The sequence below is a fragment of the Stegostoma tigrinum genome, chromosome 34 (genome assembly GCF_030684315.1).
Source record: "Stegostoma tigrinum isolate sSteTig4 chromosome 34, sSteTig4.hap1, whole genome shotgun sequence".
Lineage (NCBI taxonomy): Eukaryota > Metazoa > Chordata > Chondrichthyes > Orectolobiformes > Stegostomatidae > Stegostoma > Stegostoma tigrinum.
Window position 1 is genome coordinate 222,492 of NC_081387.1, and position 13,821 is coordinate 236,312.

Genomic DNA, 13,821 nt, shown 5'->3' on the forward strand with positions numbered 1-13,821 from the left:
CATCCATCTTCCATCCGCCTCCCCCTCTCTCCCTATTTATTTCAGAACCTGCTCCCCCTCCCCCTTTTCTGATGAAGGTTCTTGGCCCGAAACGTCAGCTTTTGTGTTCCTAAGATGCTGCTTGGCCTGCTGTCTTCATCCAGTTCCACACGTTGTTATCTCGCATTCTCCAGCATCTGCAGTTACCATTATCTCTCCAAAACAAAGGCTGCTGTCTTTCAAAACCCAATCTTGGATTTTGCAGATAGTCCTTACCCTGAAAAAATACCAAATATGTATAAACAGGAAAACTGGAGGTGAAACCATTCAAAAAATTTTTCATTGGCACAACCAATGTTCGAACTGTAAAAGCAGGTTAAGCACCTGTATAAAAGGAAACTTTAAACAGACACTTACAGCCAACAAATGCGAGAAATATCCATTTCTTGCTGGATTCCCAATTTTGCTGTTGGGGAAATAGGCCTAGGCTTAGCAATGTAAATTCAAACAAGATAGCCCCCTCTCAGAACTCAACACTCACAGTCGTAGAGTTCTGTTTTCACAGGTTGGCGTATTTTAGCATCAAGTACAATACACCAAATCTTCTTTGGTACCTTTTCCTTCCATAAAACTGCTTTTAGTCGATGCGCACAGAATTCATTTTATACACGTTGAACAGTTGGTAAGTTCAAGAGGCCAGTTCCAGCACTTTGACTTGCATCTGCTTCATCATCAAAACAGAACAAAATAAAGACCCACTCTTTGTAAGTCATATTTTCAATTTTTAGTGACAAGGTGAAGTGCGAGAACTGCTCACTTGATGTTAAAATCTCTTCAGTATGTACCTATATATTTCAATTCTGTGAAATATGTGGAATGAGTTCGAGAGAAGGATTAATTTTGTTGCTCTGGGAGAGAGCTGGGACAGATAAAATAGGTTGAATGGCCTCCTCCCATGCTAAAAATGTCCATAACTGTTCTTGGCCCTGCTAAATTCAAGTGCGCATCCTTTCATTATGACTGTGAGACGCAGCATGTTACGATAGATGGCATAATGAAGAAATCCTTTGTTATTAATGAACTTTTCACCACTCGGCATTCCTCTGAAGTTAAATGTTCGATATATACCTGTTGCACTGACTTGGTTCCAAACACTTATCATGTGGAGGTGCTGGTGTTGGACTAGGATGGACAAAGTCAGAAGTCACATGGCATCAGGTTTTCATCTGACACGTTTATTTGAAATCACACAAGCTTTGGGAGTGCAGTCCCTTCATCAGGTGCAGTCAGGGAGGAAAACACACAGACACACAATTGATAGGCAGACAGATCAAAATATCACACAACTGGTGTGAGTGGAGTGTCAGATAATAAGTCTTCATCCAGGATGTTTGTTTGTTTGCAGACATTTTGTTGAAGAAACACACAACTTGTAGTGACAGTCAGTGTGGTATCTTATAAATTCTTGCTTTTGAAATAAAGGTTAAAACTCTAAGACAGATTCTGAACACAAGCCTCTAAACTACAAGTCAGAGTCTGACCTGAGATGTCACCTTTTGTACATTCCTGTTGCGCTGCCTGATTATCATGACAACACAGCACTGACATTGACTTTATAAACGCTTTACTTGCCTCTAACACTCTTGTTCACCTGTATAGAGTTATTATCTGACACTCCACTCACGCCAATTCTATGATCTTTTGATCTCTCTGCTTATAAGTTGTGTCTCTCTGTGGTCACCTCACTAACTGCACCTGATGAAGGGGCTGCACTCCAAAAGCTTGTGTGATTTCAAATGAACCTGTTGGACTACAAGCTGGTGTCATGTGGCTTCTGACTTCAAACAGTTATACAATGTGTTTTCAATCCTACGGTGACTTGACAATAAGTCAACTTCTTGAAATTTATAAAATGAGAATGTCAAGTGAAGTATGTCTAACCTTGAGCATTTAAAAAAGGAAATATTACAACCATAGTCTAGTCAGACAGTAAGGACAGAAGGAATGATGTCATCGACTGTGTCTGACACCACACAATTAATCCCCCTGATGGAAGAAAGGTTGGCTGCGTTCTCTTTTTTCAGGAACATCCAGCTGATACCACCTTACTACTGCTTGTTTTATTCATCTGGTGTTCCATCTAATCCCTGGCAGTCTTGGTCAAACCTTCATGTAGTTTATTTAAATTTTCAATGAAATAAATTTAACTTTTTATTCCACAATTTTGACATTTCCTTTTCAGGTTGAATGGTTCACTTAGTACAGTGCACATGTTGTGTTAATAATTGGAGAACATGGTGGAAAAATCAAGACATATTGACAAGTAAACAAATGGCTAACTTCTGCGTTCTTGTCAGTAATGCCTTTTGAACAGAACATAAAGTTGCGCAACTATGTAGAGATAACAATTTAAAACTGGGAAGACCACTGTTTGTGGTCCCCACGCCAATCTCTATTCACTACCGACTGATTGCATTACTCCGCCTTGGCAACAATGTAATATTACGCTTGTCTCAGCACAACCTTGGCATCTTGTTTATCCCATGATGAACGTCCGACAACACATTCATGCAATCCCTGAAGCTGTCTCTTTGCATCTTTTTATCCTGCCGACCTGTCTCCTGTCTTGGCTCATTAGCAGTGAAACCTTCATCTGGAACTACTTCACTTCTGGACCTGACAATTCCAACGCATTCCCTGTTGGAGTCCCACATTTGCCCATTGAAAACTTGAGGTCGTCTAAAACTCCACTGCCTGAGTCTCATCTTGAACCAAATCCTATTCTCTGTACTTTCTACTGGACTGATACTATTAGCAGTAATTTTATTGAATTCTCATTTTTGTTTCCAAATCATTCCTTGGCTATGCCTATTGCTATTTTGGTCATCTCCACCAGTCCAACCATACTTCAGGATATCTGCACTCGTCCAATTCTGTCCTCTTGCCCACTCTTGATTTTAAACGGCCCACTCCTAGTTGCCAAACAATTAATTGTGTCGGCTTCAAGCCCAAGAAGAGACTTCCTACACCTTCAGCGAGCAAACTCACATCCAGAACCTCAACCCGAGCAACAAATCTTCTCGAAACTTGCTTACTACCTACACCTCTTAGCCTCTGTACATTTCCTCTTTTAAGGCACTTTTTCAAACAATCCTCTTTGATCAAGCTCTTGATCATCAGAACTAACAACTTAATAAGGCTCAGTTGTATTCTGGGATCGTTAATACTCCTTTCAGACGCCTTCAAAGTTTTCCTCCATTAAAGAGATTATATATAATAAGTGGTTGAAGTCATTGCACAGCAGAGGGGGACGAATTGGGGAGTTATTTCAAACAGCTATGATGTGCCAAACGACCTCCTTCCACACTGGCCAACTCTGATTCTACAAAAACAAAAATGATTTACAGACTTGGGAAGATCCTTCAAAAATGTCACAAGTAAACAGCTTTTGGGCAGAGTCGAGCTGCTGAGATGATAGACCAGGATTTAGGGGTACCAGGAGTGATAATATGCAGAACATAATCAAATTTTGAGGTTGTAGAATGATGTGGTCTTCAGCATTTTTGACACTTTGACCATTTTCCTTCCTTTCCACAGAACAAGTCAAATAGCAGCAGCATAATGTCGCATGGTCGCTCAAACCTGCTCCACCGTCGACGATGATTGTGGCTGGTCTTCCACATCAATTAAACTTTTGCTCATACCTCATTCTCTTTTCAAAACATTGATCTATTCACGTGTAGTATCCCTCTCGCTAACTTAATGAGAATTCATTCCAATCAATGAACTCCTAACGCTGACCCACCCCAGGTCAAAAAATTCAGCTGAGATCAGGAACTGATCTCGCCTGTATGGCTGAGCTGGCTTTTAAAAAGTTTGCCAGTGAGAAACATTCATTAAAAAAAATACAATTGCATGGATTGCTCTCCAATCCTAAACTCTATTCAAATTCAGTTGGCTGAACGGTTGGTTTGTGATGCAAACTGATGCCCTGCAAGAGATGGCTCAATTGCCACACCAGTGAGCTTACCACAAAGGGTCTTCGCCTCAAGTGCTCTACTTGCCCGAGGCATGGTGATCTTCAGGTTAAATCATAACCAGTTGTCTCTCTCTAAGGAGTCGCCAAATGGCGTGCTAAGACTTTACCTTTAATCCTGATAACATGGCAACAAGCAGATAACTCAGCTGATGTCACTGACTAATAGAATCCTCAATTATACTGATATTCATGTTGTGATATCATCAGAAGGCATGCTCAACTAAGTTTTCATTTGCAAATTAAGTTAACAACCATTCAATCAATATTACTGAAGTACTCATATTACTGATCGTCTCGATACAACATTGTGGTTACATCTGTTCATAAGTGAAGTGTAATATAATTGCACTTACTGTGGTTTTATCAATGTGATCCTGCAATGAGTCAATAAGCAGGTCACCCACAGGTTGCCAATCAGTGTGGACCCCCTCAGCTGTGTCACATCAGCCTCAAGATCATCCAGAGCTTTCTGCAGTTCTTGAAGTTTCTCCAACGCCTTTTCCACCTGTTTCTGCCAGTTGCTCGCACGGGTTTTCAGTTGTTCCCAATTTTCCTTCACTTCTATTGACTGTTTGCGGACAGCTTTGGCAATTCTCTGGGCTCTCTCATCCGGGGTAGGTTCTGGAAATATGAAATGCAAATAATTTATCAACTATTCATGATTTTGATCGATAGATTTTCTTTCTAATCCCCTTTCCTTTAAAAGGTCTCTCTGGACTTTCTCCTGAAATTGGGATATATAGTATAAGACTAAAGATTTTGGTACAGGCACATCAATGATAAATTCTGTAATTCGCTAGCAGGTCACGGAGCCATTAACAGAGAATCACAGAGAACCAATACAAAGCCAAATAAAATTCCGCAGATATTTGAAATTTGTCACTACCAAGGAAACTTTAAAAAAGGAAAAGGATTAGTGACTAAATGGGTACAATTCTCAACAAAAGATTTGAAAAATCCTTTCAGGGTAACTTTCGTAGCTATGAGACAAACATCCAACACAAACCAACTTTCATCTTTCAGGACTGGCAAGTTAGAATGATAAACCCTAAGTCTACCCTACGTAGTTCTCTCTAGAACTCACTTAATGAGGTTGTTAAGAGATGTAGAGATAACAAAGTGTGCAGCTGGATGAACACAGCAGGCCAAGCAGCATCTTAGGAGCACAAAAGCTGACATGTTGGGCCGAGACCTTTCATCAGAAAAGGGGGAGGGGGAGAGAGTTCTGAAATAAATAGCGAGAGAGGGGGAGGTGGATCAAAGATGGATAGAGGAGGAGATAGGTGGAGAGGAGACAGACAAGTTAAAGAGGTGGGGATGGAGCCAGTCGAGGTGAGTGTAGGAGGAGAGGTAGGGAGGGGATAGCTCAGTCCAGGGAGGACGAACAGGTCTCTGGGGCGGGAAGAGGTTAGGAGGTAGGAGATGGGGTTGGGGTTTGAGGTGGCAGGATGGGATCGGTGGGCTGGTTTTGGGATGCGGGAGGGGGAGGGGTGATTTTGAAGCTTGTCAAGTCCACATTGATACCACGGAGTGCAGGGTTCCCAAGCGCAATATGAGGTGCTGCTCCTGCAACCTTCAGGTGGCATCATTGTGGCACTGCAGGAGGCCCAGGATGGACATACTATCTGAGGATTGGGAGGGAGAGTCGAAACAGTTCGCGACTGGGAGGTGCAGTTCTTTAGTGCAAACTGAGCACAGGTGAAGCGGTCCCCAAACCTCTGTTTGGTTTCCCCGATGTAGAGGGGGCCACAATGGCAACAGTGGATACAGTCGACCACATTAGCAGATGTGCAGGTAAACATCTGTTTGATGTGGAAATTCTTCCTGGGGCCTGGGATGGGGGTGAGGGGGGAGGTATCGGGACCAGTGAATTTTAAACGTTGTGATGACATTTATGGATATGCAGGGAACAGTGCTGGGTGCAGGGAGTGCTAGAGGGGAGTGTGGAGCAGATAAGGGGGTCACCTAAGGGTGGTGGGAAAAATGTCTCTGGTGGTGGGGTCGGATTGCAGATAGCGGAAGGGTTGGAGGACGATGCATTGAATCCGGTGGTTGGTGGGGTGGTACGTGAGGGCGAGGAGGACACTGTTTTGGTAGTTATTATGGGGTGCGGGTGTGAGGGATGAGGTGTGGGAAATGCGGGTGACACGGTCGAGGGCGTTTTTGACCACTGAGGAGGGGCAAGTTCCGGTCCTTGAACAACCCTCAACAGTTTCTCTTTCAATTCCTCCCACTTCCTACAGACAAAGCGGGTGGCCAGGGTAGCCAAATGGGCCCAAGCTATGCCTGCCTCTTTGGAGGTTACATAGAACGCTCCCTCTTCCGTACCGACACTGGCCCGAAACCCCACCTCTTCCTCCGTCACATTGATGACGGTATCGGCACCGCCTCGTGTTCCCACAAGGGGCTCTAACAGTTCATCCGCTTCACCAACACCTTCCTCCCGAACTTGAAGTTAACCTGGACAATCTCTGATACCTCTCTCTCCTACCTGGACCACTCTATTTCCAACCACTGAGAAACAAATATCCATTTCAACTCCACCAATTCCCACAGCTACCAAGACTACACGTCCTCCCACCATATTCCTGCAACAATTCATCCCCTATTCCCCATTCCTTGGCCTCTGCATCTGCACTCCCAGGATGAGGTATTCTATTCCTGGATATCTCAGATGTCCTCATTTTTCAAGGACCACAACTTGCCCCGCTCTGTGGTTGATAACGCCCTCGACTGTGTCTCCAGCATTTCCTGCAACAAATCCCCTCACCCCACCCCGCAACAACAACTAAAACAAAGTCTCCCTCGTCCTAACGTACCACCCAACCAACCTCCGGATACAACGCATCATCCTTCGAAACTTTCAGATTCTCTGGGAGGCTATGGAGGAGGCGGCGGAGCCTTTGGCCTTGATCTTTGAATCCTCATTGTCTACAGGTTTAGTACCAGAAGGCTGGAGGGTTACAAATGTTGTGCCCTTGTTCAAAGAGGGCAGTAGAGATGACCCAGGTAATTATAAACCCAGTGAGCCTTCCGTCTGTTGCAGGAAAAGTTTTGGAAAGGATTATAAGAGATAGGATTTATAATCATCGAGCAAGCACCAATTTGATGGGAGATAGTCAACATGGATTTGTCAAGGGCAGGCCGTGTCTCACAAGCCTCATTGAGTAATTTTGGAAGGTGACCAAGCACGTGGATGAGGGTCGGGCAGTTGACGTGGTGGACATGGACTTCAGTAAAGCCTTCGATAAGGTTCCACATGGTAGGCTATTGCAGAAAACATGGAGACATGTGATTGAGGGAGATTTAGCAGGTTGGGTTAGAAACTGGCTTTGGCTAAGGAGGCAACCAGTGGTGGTTGATAGAAAATATTCAGCCTGGAGTCTGGTTACTAGTGGTTTGTCTCAGGGATCTGTTTTGGGACAACTGCTGTTTGTCATTTTTATAAATGACTTGGACGGAGGCATTGGTAGATGGGTTAGTAAGTTTACAGATGACACTAAAGTCGGTGGAGTGGTGGACAATGTGGAAGAATGTTGCAGGTTACAGGTAGACTTGGATGAACTGCAGAATTGGTTGGAAAGGTGGCAGATGGAGTTCAATGCGGATAAATGTGAGGTGATTCACTTTGGGATGAATAATAGGAAGGCAGAATATTGGGTCAATGGAAAGATTCTTGGTAGTGTTGCTGTGCAGAGGGTGTCCATCTATGTCGATCCCTGAAAATTGCCATCCAGGTTGATAGTGCTGTTAAGAAGGCTTACGGTGATTTAGGTTTTATTGGCAGAGGAATTGAGATCCAGAGCCGTGTTGTCATGCTGCACTGTCCAAAAAGCTGGTGCGGTCTCAGTTGGAATATTGCGTACAGTTCTGGTAGCCCCATTACAGGAAGGATGTGGAAGCATTGGAAAAGGTGCAGAGGAGATGTTGCCTGGTGCGGAGCGAAGGTCTTCTGAAGAAAGGCTGAGGGACTTGGGTCTGTACTCATTGGAGAGAAGGTGGTTCAGAGGGGATTTAATAGAGACATACAAGATGATCAGTGGATGAGATAGGGTGGGCAGTGAGGGTCTTTTTCCGAGGATGATGACATCAGCTTGTATGAGGGGGCACAGCTAAACAGTGAGGGGTAATAGATTTGAGATAGATGTCAGAGGCAGGTTCTTTACTCAGAGAGTGGTAAGGATGTGGAACCCCCTGCCTGCCAATGCAGTCAGCTCAGCCACATTAGGGGCATTTCAATAGTCCTTGGATAAGCATATGGATGATAATGGGATTGTGTAGGGGGATGGGCTTAGATTAGTTCACTGGTCCATCCACATCATCGCAATGAGCAAAAAAGCACACCGTTGTCTCTACTTCCCAGGAGGCTAAGGCAATTCCGTGTGTCCACAAGGGCAACTTTCATTGATGTACCACAGAAAGCAACCTATCTGGATGCATGTCACAGCACGGTTCCTCTCGCAAAACAATCCCTAATTATTATGCTCCTGCCTTTCTTCTTCCAGGCAGAATTGGTTCTGCTTTGTCATAACTATGTTGGGAGAAAATCCATGCTCAGTGTAAGTTAATTCTTCCAACAATTCAGATACCATGGAATATTGAGCAATGAGTTGGTGTGTGTGTGTGTGTGTGTGTGTGTGTGTGTGTGTGTGTGTGTGTGTGTGTGTGAGAGAGAGAGAGAGAGAGGGGGAGAGAAAGCCAGAGAGGTTGGGGGAGGGAGACAGAGACAGAGAGAGACAGAGAGAGACACAGAGAGAGAGAGAGAGAGAGAGAGAGAGAGAGAGAGAGAGAGAGAGAGAGAGAGAGAGAGAGAGAGAGAGAGAGAGATGGGTGATGAGGGAGAGAGGGAGAGACAGACAGACAGACAGAATAGGTGACAGAATGTGAGTGTGTGAGCGCCTGCATCAGACAGTGAGAGAGATGTTGCTGAGGTGGAGATAGTTGAGAGTGTCGATCTCTCCTGGTCCACCCAGATTGTCGCAATGGGCAAAAAAGCACACCAATGTCTCTATTTCCCCAGCAGGCTAAGGTAATTCGGTGTGTCCACAAGGTCAACTTTCATTGATGGACCAGAGAAAGCATCCTATCTGGATGCATGTCACGGCATGGTTTGGCAACAGCTCTTCCTAAGACCACAAGAAACTACAGAGTCATGAACACAGCATAGTCCATCATGCAAACCAGCCTTCCATTCGTTGATTCCACCTATACTTCCCGCTGCCTCGGGAAAGAAACTGACATAATCAAAGGCCCTTCTCACCCCACAATTACACTCTCTTGTCCCTTTTTCTGAAGGGAAGGTGTAAAAAAATTTGTGTACATGTGTGAAAAGATTCAAGAACAGCTTCTTCACCGCTGTTATTGGACATCTGAATAGGACACTGCAAAGTTTAAATCTAATTTTGATCTCGCTCTCTGTAGCTGTCACTTTGTTCCATTTCACTCATGCGCCTTGCATGGTATGATCTGTCTATACTGCATGCAGAAGAAAACTTTTCACTGTACCTGGGCACATCTGACAATGATGACTCAAATCAAATTGACTGTGTGCAAGACAGAGCTGAGCGTATGATTGTGTTCAAGAGTGCAAAGACAGTGCATGAAAGTGTGAGCGTGCGCACGACAGAATGTGTGTGCCAGTGACTGTGCTCAGAGTGTGAAAGAGAGTTAGCACAAGAAGGGAGTGTTACAGCATGCATGAGGGAGTGAGTGTCTATAAGAGCGAATTTGCAAAATTCAGTGCGTGAGGGAGAGATTTGTGGTAGTGTGTGTGTACTTGAGATTAAGACCGTTGGCAAAAGATCCTGCGACAGTGCATGCAAGTGTGCCACAGAATGTGTGCAAGACCGTGTACGACTGTGTGATAGTATGGAGTATGAATGAGTGAGAATGTGACAGAGTGTGTTCGTGAGAGACTGTGTTCCTGACTTTTTTTTGTGTGTGTGTACTGTGTTTGTGCATGAGGGACAGAATAGAGAGATGAGGAATTAGAAATGATGAGTGGTCAATACGTGGAGGAAAAAAAGAAAAGTGTGTGAGCGTTAAGAGAAGCCGCTGGACGTAATATGGAGGCTATTGTTTTATTGATTGTACTGAATGAAAAGCAAGTGTCACCTCTCAGTGTTAGTGGACAGGAGATGTGCATTAGAGAAGGACATGTAGTCAGCCTTGTCAGAGACAGCAGACAAGTTGCAAATGCATAGAAACTGACATTAAAGCTTTCTTGTCAATGTGTAAAGAGGTGAGACAAATATGAATAGGGCAATATTGTACCTTTGCGCTCAGTAAAATCATAGAATCATGAATCAGAGAACCCTTACAGTGTGGAAACAGGTCCGTCAGCCCAACATGTCCACACTGCCCCTCACAGCATCCCACCCGGACCCATCCACCTATAACTCACCTAACCTACACATCACTGAACACCTTGGGAAATTTAGCATGGCCAATCCACTGACCTTGCACATCTTTTGACTGTGGGAGCAAACTCGAACACCCGGAGAAAACCCACGCGGGCTCATGAAGAATGTGCAAACTCCACACAGAAAGTCACCAAAGGGTGGAATTGAGACAGCGGTGTTAACCAGAGCCACTGTGCTCTTTATTATGCTCATTAAGCTGCAAGCATTTTTTTCAAAGAAAGGAAACTTACCATCCTCACAGGATGCGAGTGGTTTCAATCTTCTATCAGCTTTGAGAACCTTATCCATGTCTGTCTTCACAAGGGCAAGGTGATGGTAATGGTGTGAGACCGGTTAGTATTCAGCAGCTCGCCATGCAAAAAATTAACGGCACTTTCATTGCTTTTTTCCGGGCATAACAGAAAGACAAGAACATGAAAAAATCCTGAAATCTTTCTCCAATTTCAATCTCAAAGGGACCATCCATTCCTCAAAAGTCATAACCAAACTGAACATGGGCCTCCTGCAGTGCCACAAATGATGCCACCCCAAAGTTGCAGGAACAGCAACTCATATTCCGCTTGGGAACCCTGCAGCACAATGGACATGGCTGACAGCTCTGTCAACCACGAATGCAAGGAATGCTCAGTTGAGGAAGAATGCAGACATTTCGGAATCCCTCCAGCAGACGATGATATCATTAGAACAAATGGATCTGTCTGGACAGTCCTGTTTGTAGATTTTGGGAAGTAAGACTCTATTGTTTGTCATCAAGGATATGGTTGAGTGATCATATTCAGACTGAAGAGACCAAGAATGTGAGGCTGGAGAACGGGTGCAGAACCATGCCTCTCGGAATTCCTGTGCGTGTCTATGCTTGGCTTGGGCTACTACGGTTACCTTGTCGCAGTGTCCTCTGAGAGGCGTGATTCTCCACCCATAATGCAACCAACAAACAGATACAATTGGACCCCCACATACAAACCCATACAGATCAAAACCGGAAATGACAGTACTCATGGTAACAGACTGGACAGTGTCAATTCCAGACAGAGTAGAATAACATCGTTTCATTGGAGGCTGTTCTGATGATGTCACCGATCATGGTGATGAAACGTCTGAATGAGAAGAAGCCAGCTCGGCGAGCAAGTCCACAACCTCAATCAGAGAACTGGCTGTTTTGAACTACCTTGTTCAAGAGTTTCAGTTTTGATTTTGAATGTTAAATCTCGCTCCCACATAGGGATGGAGGATTACTGTTAACAGCTGCATTCTAACTAATTCATATCGAATCATTATAGTTTTGACCAGTCTTCGGGTCAGGCTCCCTCGGTGACTGAGTCTCCCAAATTGTTAAGTTCCCTCGTGAAAGACTCCCCTTCTTTACACACCCAACTAGATCCACCTCAGTTGGTACGAATTAAGCTGATTAAAAAGGATCTTGGTCTTGTGGATACCTTCCTATGTTTCAGAAGGAGTCAAGATAACTCAGGGTGACACGGTGACTCAGTAGTTAGTCATGCTACCTCACAGCACCAGGGACCCGAGTTCCATTCCAGCCTCGGATGACTGTCTGTGTGGAGTTTGCACATTCTCCCCTTGTCTGTGTGGGTTTCTGCTGGGTGCTCTGGTTTCCTCCCACAGTCCAGAGATGTGCAGCTTAGGTGGATTGGCAATGCTGAATTACCCACAGTGCCCACGGATGTGTAGGTTAGGTACATTAGCCGTGGGAAATGCAGGCTGACAGGGATAGAGTAGGGGAATGGGGATGGGTCTAGGTGGGATGCTCTTTGGAGGGTTGCTGTGGACTTGTTGAACTGAGTGGCCTGTTTCCACACTGGGGATTCTATAAAACTAGCTTCTCCTGAACTCGTGAGAGAGTGAGTTTATCAATTGCTAAATGCAACAAGTCATAAGGCACCACAAATATGCACAAGTTAGAAACAAGAAATTAGCTCAAAAACGATAAAAGTTAAGAGGGATACGATACTTCAGCCTTTGGATTGTTTGTGAAGAATAGAAAGTGGGATGTTGTGGCCACGAAGTTGGGCGATCCCCGTAACGTTGATATGAATTCAGCAGTTAATTTTGAGATTCTTGTTGAAATTCTTTTGACCTTGTTTCCCTTTTGACATTGCCCAGGTTTGCAGAGCTCAGAGCACGAGATTTTCTTTTCTTCTTACCTGCAGCATAGGGCGATGAAACGGCTGTCCCAGAGCCGTGACCTCCGCAACTCCTGAGACCACACGAGCACATTCGCCCAGACTGATACACACGGACTGATACGAAAGAACTATCGGGATAACAATACTCAGCATGGTACTGGAAAAGACAGCATGTACAAACAGAAAACAGCTGTAAATAGTATCAAGAGGTGAAATCAAGTGATAAAGCTAAATTCATGGCTCTTTGCTTGCGTGCTCATTGTATTCAGAACAAAATCAACAAATTAATAGCACATTTCTAGGTTGACGGGCATGATTTTATAGCTATTACAAAGACATGGTTACAAGGAGATCAACACTGGAGATAAGTGCTCAGGGCTATACGACATTCCAAAAAGACAGGCAGGAGGGAAAGTGACCGTAAGCGAAGAAATTAGTATGAGAGCAAGAAACGATCTTGGATCGGAAGATGTAGAATCCAATTTTATTTATTTGTTAATGGGAGGAGGACATCACTAGCTACGCAGTGTTTATTGTCCATCCCTAATTGCCCAGGGGACAGTTCAAAGTCAATCATATTGCTGTGGGTCTGCAGTCACATGTAGGCCAGACCATGTAAGGGTGGCACTTTCCTTCCCTAAAGCACATCAGTGAACCAGGTGGATTTTTCTGACATTTGGCAATGAATTCATGGTCATCATTGTATTCTTAATTCATGATTTTCTTTTATATTGGATTCAAATTCCACCATCTGCTGTGCTGGGATTTGAACACAGATCCCCAGAATGTTATCAGAGATAAAGGGAACTGCAGATGCTGGAGAATCCAAGATAATAAAATGTGAGGCTGGATGAACACAGCAGGGCCAAGCAGCATCTCAGGAGCACAAAAGCTGACGTTTCGGGCCTAGACCCTTCATCAGAGAAGGGGATGGGGTGAGGGTTCTGGAATAAATAGGGAGATAGGGGGAGGCGGACCCAAGATGGAGAGAAAAGAAGATAGGTGGAGAGAGTTTAGGTGGGGAGGTAGGGAGGGGATAGGTCAGTCCAGGGAAGACGGACAGGTCAAGGAGGTGGGATGAGGTTAGTAGGTAGATGGGGGTGCGGCTTGGGGTGGGAGGAAGGGATGGGTGAGAGGAAGAACAGGTTAGGGAGGCAGAGACAGGTTGGACTGGTTTTGGGATGCAATGGGTGGAGGGGAAGAGCTGGGCTGGTTGTGTGGTGCAGTGGGGGGAGGG

General features: G+C 44.6%; 1 protein-coding gene across 1 annotated transcript; it reads right to left on the reverse strand.

Moving 5' to 3' along the window:
* Window positions 1-92: 92 nt before the first annotated feature.
* On the reverse strand, window positions 93-12,781 carry LOC132206202 (utrophin-like). The gene is made up of 3 exons (XM_059639447.1): window positions 12,603-12,781; window positions 4,372-4,639; window positions 93-256 (listed from the first exon to the last, which is right to left on the reverse strand). The coding sequence occupies exons 1-3, from the start codon at window positions 12,673-12,675 to the stop codon at window positions 136-138; spliced, it is 462 nt and encodes a 153-aa protein (XP_059495430.1). The 5' UTR covers window positions 12,676-12,781; the 3' UTR covers window positions 93-135.
* Window positions 12,782-13,821: the final 1,040 nt, after the last annotated feature.